The following is a 16,478-nucleotide window of genomic DNA, read 5'->3' as shown; positions in this document are numbered from 1 at the left end:
AAGAAAAAGGAAAAGGAGTGCTGCTCTCACATATAAATAAAAAAAAGTGAGAGACTAATTCACTAATTCGCATATTAAGTTTTTTCCGTCTTTCCCATAAGGAAGGACGACGACCAAAAACAGCTGAGAGCGAGAGAGAGAGCGAAGAGAACGAAGAGAGACCGCGAGATCTCAACACTTGTATTCTTCCTTTTGAGACCACCTCTCTCTCTCGACGACGCGCATTCCCAATTTCATACATTCTCCGTAAGATTTGTGATTGAGTCTCTCCTTTTTCGTGGTTCTAATTCTCTCCAATCGGTTTCTTTGTTGTGGCGGGAACATCGATCCTCTTTTCGTTTGCGATTTTGCTTTCTTTGTTGTGATTTTCATTGTATTAGCTTCGAATTTTCGTTGCGTTTTTTTGTTATTGATCATTGTGTTCGTCTCTTCTTTGTTACATTTGTTGTTAGGCTTTTATGACTGCTTTTTGTGTGTATTACTTGTCGGTTTTGCGTTCTGGATTCTCCGAAACTGGCGCATGATAGTGCTTTCTTTTTCTCGATCTTGGGTATGGGTTTTGATTCATCGGTTTCGTTTTGGTTCCTTTGCTTGATCGATTATTGCTCTCAAGTGTCAATTTTGTCCCATGCTTTCAGATTTTTTCTAAATTCGATTGGGATTGCGATTGTTCTAGGGTTTAGTGCTATCTCGGTTTCTGCATTGCTTTTCTCAACATTTTTCATTGGGTTTTCTTTTTTCCACATCATCTCACAAGTACAACTTGCTTTTCCATTGGCTCTGTCGAATTCAGTGTTAGAAATTAGAGTCAGCTCTAGGGCTATATGCTATCGTTTTCATTCTGTGCCAAAAATTTGTACGCTTGCTAAGTTTACTTGACATTTGTGTCACCTTAAACGCCGTGTGAACAACTGTGAGGTCTTGCTTTCACATACAATTCCCTTCTTGCTTGGATTACATTTCCTTGATGTTTCTTATTATGATTACACTTAAGTGAATAGACCATTCAATTTTTTTTTTTTTGTTTACACTACAGGTCTGTTTTGCCATTTGAAGGATGCCTCTACTAAAAAAGAAGTCACATAAACTACTGGAGCCCCCAAAGAACTTGGAGCCTCAAGAACTTGTCTATCAAGTTCGTCTAACAAAGGAGATCTTTCGAGATTATCAGTATCCTTATTCTGTAGCTGTTACAATTTTAAGACTTATGTTTTGTATATTTGCCTTCTCCTTATGTGTGCAGTTAGACGAAAGATTAATAAGTTTAAAACTTGTAATGCTCTTTGCCTGTTTCATTCTGGAACAACCTTTGTTCATATTATCCTTCAAAGGCTTGGTTGTTCATGATTATCTGTGCACATGCCGTTTCAGAACTATTTGTTTGCTTAACATAAAATAGATTGTACTTGAAGAGGATGAATCTGTATCGCAACCGAGTTTGGACATGTAAGTCTACTGGTAAAACTAGCTTGAGCTACGAGGAGGCCTTAGATTCAGAAAAACTGGCAAGCAAGAAGGTTCAAACTCTGCCCAGAGAGCTAGTTGCACCTGCTTTACGCATCATCCAATTCAGTAAGTTTTTAACTCCTTCATTGATTATTTTCGTTCTTATGTTACAAGCGTGTCGAAGTCTTGATTTGCAGAGTTTCCAAGTCATGACTTTGCGAATCAGGACTACCTTTTTACCTTTTGAATTTGTTTGTGTAAGATAATTCTCTGAATACTTGAAATCTCTGGTTTTTGAGCATTATTTCTGACTCTTTTTCCTCCATTTTGAAAAGGTACGCTCTCATTGAAAGATCTTGCTAACAAAATAGCGACAGAGTTGCAAAATTGCTTTTTCGCTGGCGCAGAGTTGTATGGGAAAAGGGATGAGGAACTGCATCCTTGCAAAATCTTGAGGACAGTAACAGATGGGGATAGTAAACCTCAGTATGAGGTAGGCTTCCTTGACAAAGACAAGGAAATAAATGAGAACACAGTGCTCTTTGGGGAGGATCTGTCATGGAAGAAGTTTCCATTTAGTAGAAATTTTCTGAAGTCTTTCATTCGGGATTCCACATGCCACAGTATACCTTGGGTAGTAAAAGATTACCTGGCTAAAGCACATGAAATCACGAGAAAGATTCCCAAGGAACTTCAGAACAAATATGTCTTTCAGAATGGAGAACTGGTTCAACAAAGGAAGCAGGTTGATAAAAAGTACACCACCATACAATAATTTATAGCATTGCCTAATAATTGGTCTATGTACTAATCAGTTTTGTCTCATTGCTAAATTGTAGGAAGATAAAACCGGAAGGGAAAAAGGAAAAAGAAAGAGAGCAGAAAATGGTAAACATGTTGCAGAGGAGACAGATAGAGGTAGCTTTGCATGGATGCTCTGCAATTCATTTCCAATTCAATGTTTTCTAAAGTTGGCCAAAAGTTCCTTTGCGATTTCATTTATATTTCTGCTTTATAGCTGACGTCATTAATCTTACGTGTTCTCTTGAGCTTATGGAGAATATTGTTAACTTGAGGAATAGAGAAAAATTCGGTCTTTTCTGTATTATTTTGAAGTGATTTGTCTTTGTTGGTTTTCTCTTTCCAGAGGGTAATGGTTCCGAGGAAGAGGCTATCAATTACCCAATCGAAGATTTACTGTTGCCACCTGATCCTGATGTCACTCAGCGTCCTTCTCCTTCGCGGGATTTTAGTGTTCCAATGGATTGTGTTGGGGATCTTCTTATGGTCTGGGACTTTTGTACCTCATTTGGTAGGCAGCTGCATCTATGGCGATTTTCTCTTGAAGACTTTGAAAATGCTGTCTGCCACAAGGAGAGTAATTTGGTTCTGATCATGGAAGTGCATGCCTGTCTTTTTCGGTTCCTCATCAATGAACGTGGTGATAGTTTCAAAGCTTTACAGAGAAGGAGTCGCAAGTCAAAGGTCAGATCCTCGTCTCATGGAAATCATATTTGGCTAACAAATTAATATGCTTTTCTCATTCAACATTAAGTTGCCAGCCTTGTGATTTTTCAGTTAATTTTGTGGTTGATGGCCTAGTTGTTACTTTATTTCATCTTATTTCAGATAACATTGATCACATGGGCAGAGTATCTTTGTGATTTCTTGGAATTAGTCAACACTCCTGATTTGTGCTTCGACGTTGGAACGATCAAACGTGGACATTATGGTCTATTGGACCCAAATGTAAAATTGAAAATCTTAAGGGAATTAGTGAACCATATAACTGAAACAAGTATGTTCAAGGGGGAAATAGATGAGCTTGTTGAACAACGGCATGCCCTTGGAGCTGCTAGAAGAGAAGAAGCATTGGCGGAGGCCCGACAGATAAGAGAGGAGAAAGAACGGTCCAAAACTGGCGAGGAAGCTAATGGATTTTTAGACAATAATAGGTTGGAGAAAAAGAAAAACAGCCCACCAGTATTAGAAAGCAGTGAAGACAGCAAAAGGAATGAGAGCACTGCAGGGGGAAGCATGATGGAGAATGGGTCTGTTTCTTCGGAAAAAAATGAAAAATCAGAGAAAAGGTTTGGCTTATCCTATTTACACATAAGCAGAACATTTGGTTTTTGGATCACTTGGGAGCTCATTGTTCTTATGGTTGTGATAGGCTTATGGGGAATGTCTATCTGAGAAAGCACAAAAGGCAGATGATGGATACAAAAATCGAACCTAAAGAGGAAGATGATGAGGAGGCGGAGGAGGAAGAAGAGGAGAAAGGATTTTCGGTGAAGAAGCAGGAGGTAAAATCAGCAAGCGAAGATGAGAAAGGAACTTCAGAAAGGAGGGGGCCCGAACAGAGGGTAAAGTCCTTCCCCTCATAATTATTTTTGATATTTGGTTGTTTGCATATATGCCCGCATCGTGTGTGCTTTTTTACCCATCAAGTCTGAAATTTTTATTTTTACAAACAGAGGCAATATTATGAACGAGAGATGGAGAAAATAGTCATACGTACAAACCCCTTGGGTAAAGATCGGGATTACAACAGGTACTGGTGGTTCCGAAGCAATGGAAGGATATTTGTTGAGGATTCTGATTCCAAAGAATGGGGTTATTATACCTCCAAGGAAGAGGTACCATCAACCCACATGGTTCATTTCCTTGTTTGATCATTTGATTGTATAGATCTTGTTCAATTTTGTGTATGTTTCTTAATTTCCAGCTCGATGCATTGATGGGATCACTAAACCGTAAAGGAGAGAGGGAACTGTCATTACATACACAGCTAGAGACATTCTATGACAGAATATGGTCAGTTTATAGCTTCCATTTCTCTTTTGCATAACCTGCATTATTTATTATTCTGGTCACTTGTTCTATCCTCACTTTGATGATGTAGAAGAGTAACACCACATTTATCGAAGTCTCCTTGTTTATGTGTCACGGCTTTAAAACCTGGCAATGACTTGTGATTTGCAGCTCTACACTACAAAAGAGGACGAAGGACATTGCTCACAACATAGAAATGGAAGAAGCAGTGGTTAGGAGATCTACCCGTGTAAGAGCTCCACTTCATGAAAATCCAGCTAGTGCCTTCTTGAGATATGTTAACAAGTGGAAAGAGGACTAAACGTAGCAGAATTCAATTCTGTATAGGAAAAGCTTGTAGTTGCAGTTGCAGCCATAGCCAAACTTACCATTTTCAGCTTGCCTTCTCTGTTTTATTTTTTGCTCCTTTAGGGTTTAGTAGAGCTTTACAAGTTACAACAAAAAGGTGTAGCCTTATGTTATGGTGAAGGCAAAGCTTGAGTAGAAAGATGTTTTTTTTTCTGTTACCATTCATCATCACCTTCTTTTCAGTGACTCTTCGATTCTGAGGTTCCATTTTTTTGTTTTTGCGGGGAAATTAGAAGTTTTATTACTATTCCTAAAATGCTTCATTGCATATCTATGTCTGATTTTGTTTATTTAGCTCCAAAATAAACATTTTTACTTGGAGTCTAGGGGAATCGTATGCCTGTTTTTGTATTAAAAAATCAAAACATTAAATTGGTAGTTCAACATTTGAATCTATACAACTACTTGGAGAAGAAAGTCAGTTCTCCTATTCAAATCCAGGTGATCACACCCACACCTTTAAAGAAGAATTTACAATGTTAAACAGCCTTAGCTATGATTCAGAAGCAAACGAAGGACTACAGGTTCTATAATCATCTATTATTGTGATACTACAAGTTCAACAGATCTATATCTTTACAACAAAATGGGTTCTGTCATGGGAAAGGCCAACACATAATATTTATTTTCGTTTTTTTGGGCTTCGAAACAAACCGGATCTTGATAAATTAGTGAATTACCAAATGAAATTCTTAAGAATGCAACTTTTGTAGATTTTTTATAGTTAAAAAATCAAAGTGTTACAAGTTACAACAATAACAAAATGTCATACCTTGAAAAGCAATAAAGTTTCAAAAAAATACCATAAAGCAAAAAAAAGAAAAAAGTCTAGCGGGAACGATTATTTCTCTTTGTATGTTTCTTGTCAAAACCTGGAGCGACTCTAATACCAGGAACGTTTTTGAGACCCATCTTGCCAAGAACATTTATAGGGATAGCTGGAGGGATACTAAGTCCCATGCTGCGGCTAAACTCATTGGCTAACTCCACCAGTCTGGTCGTGTCTCTTGCAATCTTCTTCTGAGATTTGTAGTAACCCAACCAGGCCTGATATGCCGCCTCTTTGTTTGTCATTTCCACTTGGGTAAGCCCTTTCTGCACCTGATTTTAACATGTTTCTCACACCCATCAATGCTCACTCGAGTCATATATTCTTAAGAATATCGTAGCTTCTGACTTCACAGAGGTTAGTGTTATGAGATGTGAATATCTATTCTAAACATTGGTACTTTGCATACATATTCCAAATACAGTTTATAACATTCTGGTTGTTCTGGTTTGCTACTTGCTAGCAAATATAATTTAAGAAAGGCTTGCCAAGTTCAGTAGAGTCACAAATTCTTGCTAAAGTTTGCAGTAGTATTTGAAAAAGCTTACCTTTTTCACAGCCTCATGATCAATTGGCGGTAAAGACGACTTTGTGATGGGCAAGTCTTTAACAGAAGATAGAAAATACTCTTCCCACGGTGCCAACAATAGTACACCTTCTCCTTCCTTACCTTTCCGCCCAGTTCTGCCAAGTCTATGGATATATTGTTCCCTGTCTGATGGCAATCCCATCTGCAAAAGCAATATATACAAAACTACTTCAGTAAAAAACGATTAACTTTGTAGCTATTGTTCAATCCCATGATGAAAAACTACTAAATGGTTTACCTGCACGACTAGTGACACATCAGGGTAATCAACACCACGAGCAGATACATCGGATGTTACAAGGATAATACTCTTAGACTTGCGGAACTCATCAGAAACTCTGGTTCTGTAACTCTGTGGTTTTCTAGAATGGATCTCTCTGACGTTAAGGCTTAGCTTACCAAGCAGATCAGCCACCAATCTTGTAACCATAGCAGTTGTACAGAAAATAATAACCTATAAAAGCAAGGAGATCATGTTAATCCAGAAATACAGTGGTGATTCACTATGGCATTGGAGGAACAAAATATACCTTATAGCCCACATTATCTGCGATGTGTTTTTTCAGAAGACCATAAAGAAGCGAGAAATGTCTATCTAATGATGCAATCATGTACATTTGTGAGACCTGGGAGATAAAACAGACATGAAAAACCATTAGCATCCAATCATATGGCAGGCCATTCGTTCAAATGAACTAAAAAAACAATCTTTTACCTTTTGATGCGTCTCCCCAGCACCCTCTTGAACACAATTGACGAATTCATGATCCCGTTTCAGAGCAACATGGCACATTTGGCGGACCTTGATAGCAAAAAAACACAGTGTAAGATTCCAACCCAAAAGTGAGAGCCTTTGTGCAAGAAACTGAAACTTACTTCTTCAGGTACAGTGGCGGAAAATAAAAAGGTCTGTCTCTGCTTAGGGACAGCAGCTATTATCCTCTCAATCTCCCTTCGGAAACCCATGTCCAAAAGATGATCAGCTTCATCAAGCACAAGGACTTTCACACCCATCAACCTTGTTGCAAATCCAGAAGTGTTGTCGATATGGTCTTTGAGCCTTCCGGGTGTAGCCACGAGAATCTGAGATTGTGAAAATAAGTTATTATTCAAATATATACAGAGACATAGATCACCATCTCTGCAGCCACTTTGACTGCAGGGAAGACAAATAATTTAAAAAAATAAATGTAAATGCATAAGAGGCTAAATCAAATAACAGATCCTAACTTGGACAGGGAAATACATTCTTTTTATAATAATCTATCTCAATTTATCTATTCTTAGTAATTCAAACCATGAGTCCATATTGTTCTAGTGAAGAAGAACCAAATCAGTTTGAAAAAAAAATGCAACTCTATTGATCAGATAACAGGTTTCATCGGAGAAGTCGAGCTCAATGGAAATGCAAGATTTGCTCAGAAATAAGTTTACATTAATACACATGTAAATTATTACCTGGCATGGACTCTTTTGCAAGCGCCTTTGCTCTGTAGGAAGCTTTGTGCCTCCAATCACAACTTGAACACCAATAGATGGGTGATACTTGAGCAAGATGTTTGCCTCTGCAGCAGCTTGACAAGCAAGTTCCCGAGTAGGACATACCACAAGGACAATAATTGGGGGATGTCTATTATCCCGGCTTGCAGGAGGAGATTTGATAACAGCTTCAATTGATGGAAGCTTGGAAAAAGAAACATCAACATTAACAACAAATCCCAATTGAAAGCCTGATAAAATCCTAACTGACCAACTTATATCAATGAACACAGAGGGTAGAATGTCTCACCAAAAAAGCAACGGTTTTCCCAGTGCCTGTTTTGGCCTTGGCAAGGATATCTTTACCTGGGAAACCAAGGAGTTAAAAGAAGAAATATTAGAGGAATAGTCAAGCTTCAAAATGTAAGTAATGATAAAACATAAGGAATCATGAAGAAAGATGCAAAAGTTTCTGCCTTGTTCACCTTGGAGAATGAGAGGAAGAGTGGCCTCCTGAACAACAGTCATTGTCTTAAATCCAGCATCCACAATTCCTTTTAGCGATAAGGGAGACAGTGGGAACTGATCAAATCTGTTAAAACCATTTTACCATAAAGAGAATTCTCAATCAAACAGAACTAAGAATTGCTCTGAAGCTATCCTCACATGCAAAGCATAACCCAGAAAGAGTCTATTAAAGAAGAGCAATTGCTTCTAAGATGGTTCACATAGTTGATAAGATGATACTCTTAAGCTAAGCAGCAGGAATAAAGGTACCTTGTCTTTGACAAGTAAGAATCTGAAGTTTTAGCAATCTGAGAATCTACAGGCTTAGTAGAAGCTGCTTTCTTAATAAGAGGCTCATCAACATCAGATTTGCCTTCTCTTCCCCTCTTTAGACCCTTATTGTTGTCCTTGTCATCTTCGTCACTCGTTAACTTCTTCAAATGTTTAGCGCGAATCTCTCGTCTCTTCTTACCGGATTTGGGTCCATCGGAATTCATGGAAACAAGAGGAGAAAAGATGGAGGAGAATGGTGAAGCCTATGCCTTAACCTGTAAGGCTCTGTAACTACCAAATTCCCGCCGTCGGTAGTTTTAGGGTTTAAAAGGTTTTGTAGGGAAACATGTTTTAGGGCTTAAGGGTACAGATGCGAGTGGCCCAAAATGCCAACAAATTAGAAAAACGGCACGTTGTTTGCTCCCATTGCTATGAAATGTTGTTTTAATATTAGAACAACCTATTATTAAAAGATAAATGTAGTTGATTACTTTTCTTTCTTTTTTTCATTTTTAGTGAAAATCGAAAATACGCCATTACAAACAAAAGACCTTCATAAGAAGGTAAACTTTTATAGGACTTTTAGGTTAGAAAAGCCTTCAGGGTGTAGCAATACACTTACAAAACACTAAAGTTTTAAGACCAAAGTAGATCACTAGGTAAAAAAAACAATATCTACTTGGTTCTAAGACCAGGAACGTTTTTGAGACCCATCTTGCCAAGAACATTTTTGGGGATAGCTGGTGGGCTGCCAAGTCCCATGCTGCGGCTAAACTCATTGGCCAACTCCACCAGTCTGGTCGTGTCTCTTGCAATCATCTTCTGAGATTTGTAGTAACCCAACCACGCCTGATACGCCGCCTCCTTGTTCTTCATTTCCACTTGGCTTAGCCCTTTCTGCACCTGAATTCAACAAGTTTATTATACTCATCAATACTCACTCATACCCTTGAAAAAATCATAGCTTTTAACTTCAAAGAGTTTTGTGTTATGAGTTTCAAGTTCCCTACTCATTCTGGATTGCCAGCAAATATGAGTTAAGAAAGGCTTGCCAAGTTCAGTAGAATCACAACTTCATGCGAGTTTGCCATATTATATGAAAATGCTTACCCTTTTCACAGCCTCTGGGTCTATTGGCGGTAGTGGAGACTTGGTGATGGGCAAGTCTTTAACAGATGACATAAAGTACTCTTCCCATGGTGCCAACAATAATACTCCTTCCCCTTCCTTACCTTTCCGCCCGGTTCTGCCAAGTCTATGTATATACTGCTCCCTGTCTGATGGCAATCCCATCTGCAAAAGCAAACAAGTTCAGTAAAACAAAAGAGATAAAATTCGTAGTTCCATGTCAGAAAACTATGGTTACCTGTACGACTAATGACACATCAGGGTAATCGACACCACGAGCAGATACATCAGATGTGACAAGGATAATAGCCTTGGACTTGCGGAACTCATCAGAAACTCTGGTTCTGTAACTCTGCGGTTTTCTAGAATGGATCTCTCTGACGTTCAGGTTTAGCTGACTAAGCAGATCAGCCACCAATCTTGTCACCATAGCAGTTGTACAGAAAATGATAACCTACAACAGCAAGGAAATCGGGTTAGTTCAGAAATACAGACATTGGTTATTCACAATGGCACTTGAGAAATAATTTTACCTTATAGTCCACATTATCTGCGATGTGTTCTTTAAGAAGCACATATAGAAGCGAGAAATGTCTATCCAGTGATGCAATCATGTACATTTGTGTGACCTGGAGATAAAACAGACATAAGAAACTGATAACATCCAACCATATGGCAGGCCATCACTCAAATTAATCTAAAGAGAAGTCGTTTACCTTTTGATGTGTCTCCCCAGTCCCCTCTTGAACACAATTGATGAACTCATGATCCCGTTTCAGAGCAACATGGCATATTTGGCGGACCTTGATAGCAAAAAAACACAGTTCAAGATTCCAACCCAAAAGTGAGAGCCTTTGTGCAAGAAACTGAAACTTACCTCTTCAGGTACAGTGGCGGAAAATAAAAATGTTTGTCTCTGCTTAGGGACAGCAGCTATTATCCTCTCAATATCCCTTCGGAAACCCATGTCCAAGAGATGATCAGCTTCATCAAGCACAAGGACTTTCACACCCATCAATCTTGTTGCAAATCCAGAAGTGTTCTCAATATGGTCTTTGAGCCTTCCGGGCGTAGCCACAAGGATCTGAGAGTGTTCAGATATGTGATTATTCAACAATAAATAGACACAGCTCACTGTATCTGCAGCCATCTTAGAAGCCCAGCTTAAGGAAGTGCAAGATTTACTTCACATTAATACACCTGGAGTGACAAAAGAAATCTCTTATTACCTGGCAAGGATTCGTTTGCATACGCCTTTGCTCTGTAGGAAGCTTTGTGCCTCCAATCACAACTTGAACACCAATAGATGGGTGATACTTCAGCAAGGTGTTTGCTTCTGCCGCAGCTTGACTGGCAAGTTCCCGAGTAGGACATACCACAAGCACAATAATTGGGGGTTGCCTATTATCCCGGCTTGCAGGGGGAGATTTGATAACAGCTTCAATTGCTGGAAGCTTGAAAAATAAACATCAACGATAAGAGGTAAGAACATATCCCAATCGAAGTCCCGATCAATTCCTATCCAACCAACTTATATCCATGAACCCAGAGAGTAGAATGTCTCACCAAAAATGCAACGGTTTTCCCAGTGCCTGTTTTGGCCTTGGCTAGGACATCTTTACCTGAAAAGACAGAGCATAGAAGAAAGCAAGGAGTTAAGAGGAATTTAAACAATCAATCAAGCTAATGGAAGTCGTGGCAAATTTGAGGGGATCCGGAAGAGAGATACACAAGATTTTGAGTTCTCTTTGAAATACCTATTGGCTATTGCCAAAGTGATTTGTAAAAGCTTGTGAGATGTCATCAATTAGAAATTGTCACTACATTTCTAAATCATGGCGTTTTTTTTTCGTTTTGCTCGTAAACAAGGCTCATGAAGAAAAGTTCACCTTGGAGAATGATAGGAAGAGTAGCCTCCTGCACAACAGTCATTGTCTCAAATCCCGCATCCTTGATGGCTTTTAGCGACAAGGGAGAGAGTGGGAATTGATCAAATCTGTAAACAATTTACCATAAAGAGTATTATCAATCAAACAACACTAAATGGTCAAAGTAAGTCACATAGTGAAAATAATGTACCTTGTCTTAGACAAGTAAGAATCTGAAGTTTTGACATGTTCACCACTTGGCTTATCAGTCTGAACAGCCTTAGCAGAAGCCGCTTTCTTAATAAGAGGCTCATCATCTTCATCATCCTCATCACTACTATCTTCACTAAGCAATTCATCAATGGTTCCCGATAACACTCTCTCCTCGTCCTCTTCACTACTATCTTCCTCTTCCTGTTTTAAACCTCTTGTCTGTTTCCCCAAGCCCCTGTTGTTTTCCAAACCTTGCTCTCTCCTAAACCCTGAATCTACATTCCTCTCATTCCTTCCACGAAAAGATGACCCCGAATCTACATTCCTCTCATTCCTTCCACGAAAAGACGACCCTGAATCTACATTTCTATCATTCCTTCCACGAAAAGAGGAGTCACTACTCTTTCCTTGGACACGACCGTTCCTTGAACCTTCTCGATCACCTAACCGCTTGTTCCTAAACGAATCAGCCGGCTCGCCGCTGGTTCTCCTGTGGTTCGGACTCCCAAACCTATCCATCTCACCTTCCTTTCCCCTTTTCGCACCACCGAACCTATCAGATTGGCCTACACTTCCCCTCCTTGGACCCCTACTGTTGTCCCTGTCTACGTTTCTACGCACCACCTCTGGATCCGAGTTCTCTTCGTCACTTGTGAACTTCCCACGCAACGAACTAGTCCTTAAATCGCTCACCCAATCACTAAGCTCTGCCTCATCCTCAATCAAGCTCTTGGACGCGCGAATATCTCCCCCAGCTCCACTTCGCCGCCCGAATTCGGGTTGGGATCTCTCTGGTCGGGTTGAGAAATTGACCCGAGAACCTAATCCAATGTACTTTAACCTAAAAGGAAAGGCTTTGGATAGAACAGGGACGGAACGAAATGAATAGATAAGTGCGCCAGAATTCATAGAAGCGAGACGAGTACAAGGAAGAGAATGAGTGATGAAGCGTACACCGAGAGGGAACTTCAAGGACATTTCTTGTTTCTGTAAACTACCAAGTTCCCGTCGTCGGTGACCGGTGAGATTTAGAGGATAAGGAGGACAAGAGTCGGAAAATCTCGAGAGGGGTTTTACAGGAAACAAACACGATAAGGGTTTTAAAGGGATAGGAAATGAAGCAGAGAGTTGGCCTTAAACGATGACGTTTCGAACAACAGATAAGAAACGGTATGTAGTTTGCTCCCATTGCTTGAAATGTTTTCTATAGCTGATGACAAAACGGTAAGTTGTTTATGAAACCTGATAACTGCTAGCTAGCCCATACAAAAGCCCGATAAGAAACCCAAAACGATGTAATCAAATTATGCCAAACCGATTTCCAGATGCAAACCGGTAGTTGGACCAGAGGAAATTGTGTCATAACCGCAATCCATGCAGAACCGAAAATAACCAAGATGGATGTGGGTTAATGCTTCCGTACCAACCGCTTCCTCAATAAAACAGTTGCGTTTAGCGCGCAACAGCTTAGGTTTTTGATCAGGTATCAATGTTTCTCTATTAAGATACAACTTAGTGAGGTCTCCATTACTGAATCATCTCAGCAAAGGAGACAAGGAGTGGAACAAGAAGGTGATACAAAGATTTGAAAACAAACAAAATGTCTCTTTTGTTAATTAGACAAAAACATTACAAAGCAAAATTGCTCCATTGGGATCAAAATTTGTGTCTAAATAAGTCTGAGGATGGAAAATATTTGGAGTTGGACTTGGCTTTTGCTTTAATCTCTATTGGTTTAACGTACGACCCTTTTTGGGTTTTTGTTTCTGATGGCTACGAGCGTGTTCGTCCTCTACTTTCTCATTCGGATCTACTTCCTCAAACTTGACAGGTTTAATGATCATTCCAGCTTTCTTCACAACCTGTACACAAAGGTTTAAAAGCCACAGGGTTTAAGAAAAAATGCAACAACATTTGCAAAATGGGCACTACTAATGAGAGTTTTAACAAATTAATGAAAAGGTACCTCAGGTCGGTTTAGATCTCCAACTATAGTTGTGGGATTAAACTCAGGTCCAATAGGCATACGCATACTATGTTCAAAAACTTCCTTTGATGTGTAAGGGTAAGGTAGACTCGTTGTTTGAAGTTTCTCAGCCTGTCAATAGATTATGTCAGCATGAGATCGGATGGTTATGATTGATGAGCATATTAAGCAAGATACTGACCTTTTTATCGACTTTTTCTGATAGGATAACATGTCTGAGAGAACCGTCTTTCCTTTTTTTGAGAGCTTGCTCTCTCGTTTTCTTGGCATCTTCGTGTTCTCTAACCATCCTTGATGGTAAACCTCTCTTGTTTTGGGTATTGGTCCATTGTCCCCAACCAGGAACTTGAACTGGTTTTTCGGGTTCAGGAACTTCCTGATTTAGTACCTCTTGCTTATCCTTGTCAAATTCACCTACAACGTCATCACCAGCAAAAGCACGCCTTACAAGCTCTGCCTGACAAGGAATTTCATAGGTTTCCTTTGAACAACATGTCAAAATCCCATCAACCATTTCCTCTGCTTCACTCTCTGAATCATAATCACTTTCTTCATCTTTCGTCTCCTTCTGCAGGAGATCAAACAACAGATGTTGTAATCAGAGATTTTGAAAGGGAGAGAAGAAACAACCATTATGACTAACCGGAGAAGGTACCTCGGTTTCCATAATGGCTTTAGTGTTTCTAGCTGGTGAAGCATTATCTTTTACAGCCTCTAAGTCATTATCATCCATATCATTGTCACTACTATCACTGTTATTAAAAAAGTTGTCTGATTCCTTTTTAGACTCTTTTGGAGCTTCTGCCCCAAATACTCTTCTACCACCAACATTAGTGGACTTTTTAGAGGTTTCTGCTCCACCAGAGTTCTTAAACTCTTCATAATCCTCAAGTCCACGTTTATCTTCTTCATTAGCTTCCTCATTTTTCTTTTTCACAGCACGAGCCTAACCAAACCAACAACATGAATGAGCGAAAAAAACAGAATAAAAAAATTCAAAAGTGTTTTGAGAAAACAAAGCAATAATTACCATGAAAGGTAATGACATGAGACCAGAAATGGGGACTTCATCATCTTCCAGAGTTCTCAGTGTCTTCTCCTTTGCTTCCGCTATCAGTTTACAAGTATCCTGATCTGAACCATCATTCAACTCTTCCTCATCACTACTGCTTTCATCTTTTGTGGAGTTCATCTTTCTGGACAATGTAGCATTAATCTGAAGTTGTTCAGCTATAGCTGCCCGAGTTCCATCGTACTTCCTATTCAGTCCAAGCCTTAGCATGCGTTTGGCCCATGGTCCTGCGTTTTTGTGCTTTAAAGTCATACGTTCCTGCACATATAAGCACATAACATATGAACAAATAAGAAAATTATCGCCTTTTTTTTTACAGTGTCTTGATTTGAAAATTTTGTGCAGTGAAGAGGAAATTTTAGACTCACCTTTACTCGTCTAACCTCCTGCATCTTAGCCTCTTCTTTAGCCATTTCTGGGTCCATGAATGCTCCAACTCCCGATTTATTCAGGTCTTTGTTTTTAAGGCGATGATAAGTTTTAGACTTAATCTTCTTGATTCGTTTACTTTTCAGGTCAACTCGGAAGAGCATGCTACGCATCTTAGCAAGATGGTTACGTCTCTTGATGTGATCTTCCATAGATACCTGCAGCATCAAAAGTTTAACAGTTACATCAGATATTCGTATAAGTCAAGTAAGCTCTGCGTGCAGGGAATTATGAACTAGATCACAAAACTTGCCTCGTTGAATTCAAGAAGCCTAGCTCCATCTTCTTTGTGAGCCTCCCAAATCTCATTATCATCGAGTAGAGACGCCATTTTCATCTCAAATCCAGTCCTGGGCTGAAACTGTGATGCTATAGCACCAACGGTAGAGTATCCAACATTGACATCTTGGTTAAAGTAAACAGTTGGCGCCTCTCTATTCCTCTTTACAAGAGGCACCCAATTATTAAATACCTTGTCAACTAGTTCTTTCACTACGTTCCGTTCCAGTTTTTCTCGTTCTTGCTTTGTCAGAGGAGCATGAACAAGAGACTGAGTATCTTTTCGCATCCGGAAGATCATATCGCGTAGTTGGCTATATCCAGGTAATCCTTGAAGAGGCTCCATAAGGTCATCAATTGTGGTGAGGGATTTACCCTCCAGAACATCACGGGTAGGATTGAATTCAGACTCTGGATATGGTTCAGTTATGAGTACACGTTTGCTCTTACTGTCTCCTGAAAAAACTGAGAGTATAAGATCAAGCTTAAAAATGCAATGAAGAGAAGATAAAAAGCAAAACTCTGTCTCAAATTTTACTTGTCTCAATACCTTGAAAGGCTGCAGTTGGCAATCCAGTGACATCTTTCAACATCCGTGTGTGCCTATCATCATCATCATCTTCTGACTCCACGTTTTCATCCTTGGTTGGAATAAAGACAATTTACCAGCAAAACAATTTAAAACAACTTTTGACCTAAATTATTACGTGTTACCCAAACAATGTTACTTGTCGATTAACAGCCAGTTAAAACAAAGAAAGACTGCGAAAAACCTCGAAATCCTGGGGAAGCTCGAATTCATAGTTATCCACGCGGTCGTAGCGTTTGTTTTTCCTTGACTCCTCTTCAGGCACACCTTCTTCGTACTCGTACAAATCATCACCGTAGTCGGAATCGATCTCATCGTCTCCTTCGTCAGAGTTCAAAGGGCGTTTCTCATTCGCAATGGTCTTGAGTATTGAGCTAGGTAAGTGAGGTCCTTTCCTCTTCTTTGCATTAGCTAGGTTTTTGAGACTAGATTTCCTCTTCTCTCCTCCCATGACTGTCTCTGTTTTGAAACTAGTTGAGATTGAGAGAGGCACTTTAGTAGGGCTTCTCCCCCTTTTAAGTGTTCAATCCCGGTTTCGGTAAGGATTCGGTTCGGTCTTACCGTCTTATCGGTTTTCCGGTTTAGAATAGATGGTATGGCACGGTTT

General features: G+C 39.6%; 4 protein-coding genes across 5 annotated transcripts; 1 reads left to right on the top strand and 3 right to left on the bottom strand.

Annotated features, from left to right (window-relative positions):
- Nucleotides 1–43: 43 nt before the first annotated feature.
- LOC9307423 (DDT domain-containing protein DDB_G0282237) lies at nucleotides 44–5,001 on the top strand. Of its 2 annotated transcripts, none has more exons than XM_021022273.1 (11): nucleotides 44–550; nucleotides 1,037–1,170; nucleotides 1,400–1,572; nucleotides 1,782–2,191; nucleotides 2,286–2,364; nucleotides 2,594–2,931; nucleotides 3,076–3,536; nucleotides 3,620–3,812; nucleotides 3,924–4,085; nucleotides 4,175–4,263; nucleotides 4,432–5,001. In XM_021022273.1, the coding sequence occupies exons 2-11, from the start codon at nucleotides 1,058–1,060 to the stop codon at nucleotides 4,580–4,582; spliced, it is 2,169 nt and encodes a 722-aa protein (XP_020877932.1). In that variant the 5' UTR covers nucleotides 44–550; nucleotides 1,037–1,057; the 3' UTR covers nucleotides 4,583–5,001. The 2 variants fall into 2 exon arrangements, with proteins under 2 accessions (XP_020877932.1, XP_002873374.1); XM_002873328.2 differs by having other exon boundaries at nucleotides 57–246.
- Nucleotides 5,002–5,318: 317 nt separating this feature from the next.
- Nucleotides 5,319–8,663, bottom strand: LOC9307422 (DEAD-box ATP-dependent RNA helicase 25). The gene is made up of 10 exons (XM_002871306.2): nucleotides 8,304–8,663; nucleotides 8,012–8,118; nucleotides 7,837–7,892; nucleotides 7,506–7,730; nucleotides 6,924–7,130; nucleotides 6,763–6,849; nucleotides 6,578–6,673; nucleotides 6,286–6,501; nucleotides 6,007–6,189; nucleotides 5,319–5,730 (listed from the first exon to the last, which is right to left on the bottom strand). Exons 1-10 carry the CDS (start codon nucleotides 8,528–8,530, stop codon nucleotides 5,458–5,460), a joined length of 1,677 nt encoding a protein of 558 aa, XP_002871352.1. The 5' UTR covers nucleotides 8,531–8,663; the 3' UTR covers nucleotides 5,319–5,457.
- Nucleotides 8,664–8,842: 179 nt separating this feature from the next.
- Nucleotides 8,843–12,605, bottom strand: LOC9307421 (DEAD-box ATP-dependent RNA helicase 26). Its single transcript, XM_021022271.1, has 10 exons — nucleotides 11,514–12,605; nucleotides 11,324–11,430; nucleotides 11,001–11,056; nucleotides 10,664–10,888; nucleotides 10,312–10,518; nucleotides 10,151–10,237; nucleotides 9,968–10,063; nucleotides 9,673–9,888; nucleotides 9,417–9,599; nucleotides 8,843–9,209 (listed from the first exon to the last, which is right to left on the bottom strand). The coding sequence occupies exons 1-10, from the start codon at nucleotides 12,491–12,493 to the stop codon at nucleotides 8,982–8,984; spliced, it is 2,385 nt and encodes a 794-aa protein (XP_020877930.1). The 5' UTR covers nucleotides 12,494–12,605; the 3' UTR covers nucleotides 8,843–8,981.
- A 609-nt stretch (nucleotides 12,606–13,214) lies between these two features.
- On the bottom strand, nucleotides 13,215–16,378 carry LOC9307420 (uncharacterized protein C57A7.06). The gene is given in 8 exon segments (XM_021022272.1): nucleotides 13,215–13,377; nucleotides 13,482–13,613; nucleotides 13,684–14,448; nucleotides 14,533–14,832; nucleotides 14,943–15,161; nucleotides 15,257–15,738; nucleotides 15,833–15,923; nucleotides 16,056–16,378. Coding segments are annotated over 8 exon segments (2,391 nt in total). The 5' UTR covers nucleotides 16,323–16,378; the 3' UTR covers nucleotides 13,215–13,242.
- Nucleotides 16,379–16,478: the final 100 nt, after the last annotated feature.

Source organism: Arabidopsis lyrata (genome assembly GCF_000004255.2).
Source record: "Arabidopsis lyrata subsp. lyrata unplaced genomic scaffold ARALYscaffold_6, whole genome shotgun sequence".
Taxonomy (NCBI): domain Eukaryota; kingdom Viridiplantae; phylum Streptophyta; class Magnoliopsida; order Brassicales; family Brassicaceae; genus Arabidopsis; species Arabidopsis lyrata.
The sequence above is the reverse complement of the archived record's forward strand: the minus strand, read 5'-3'. Positions and strand labels throughout refer to the sequence as shown.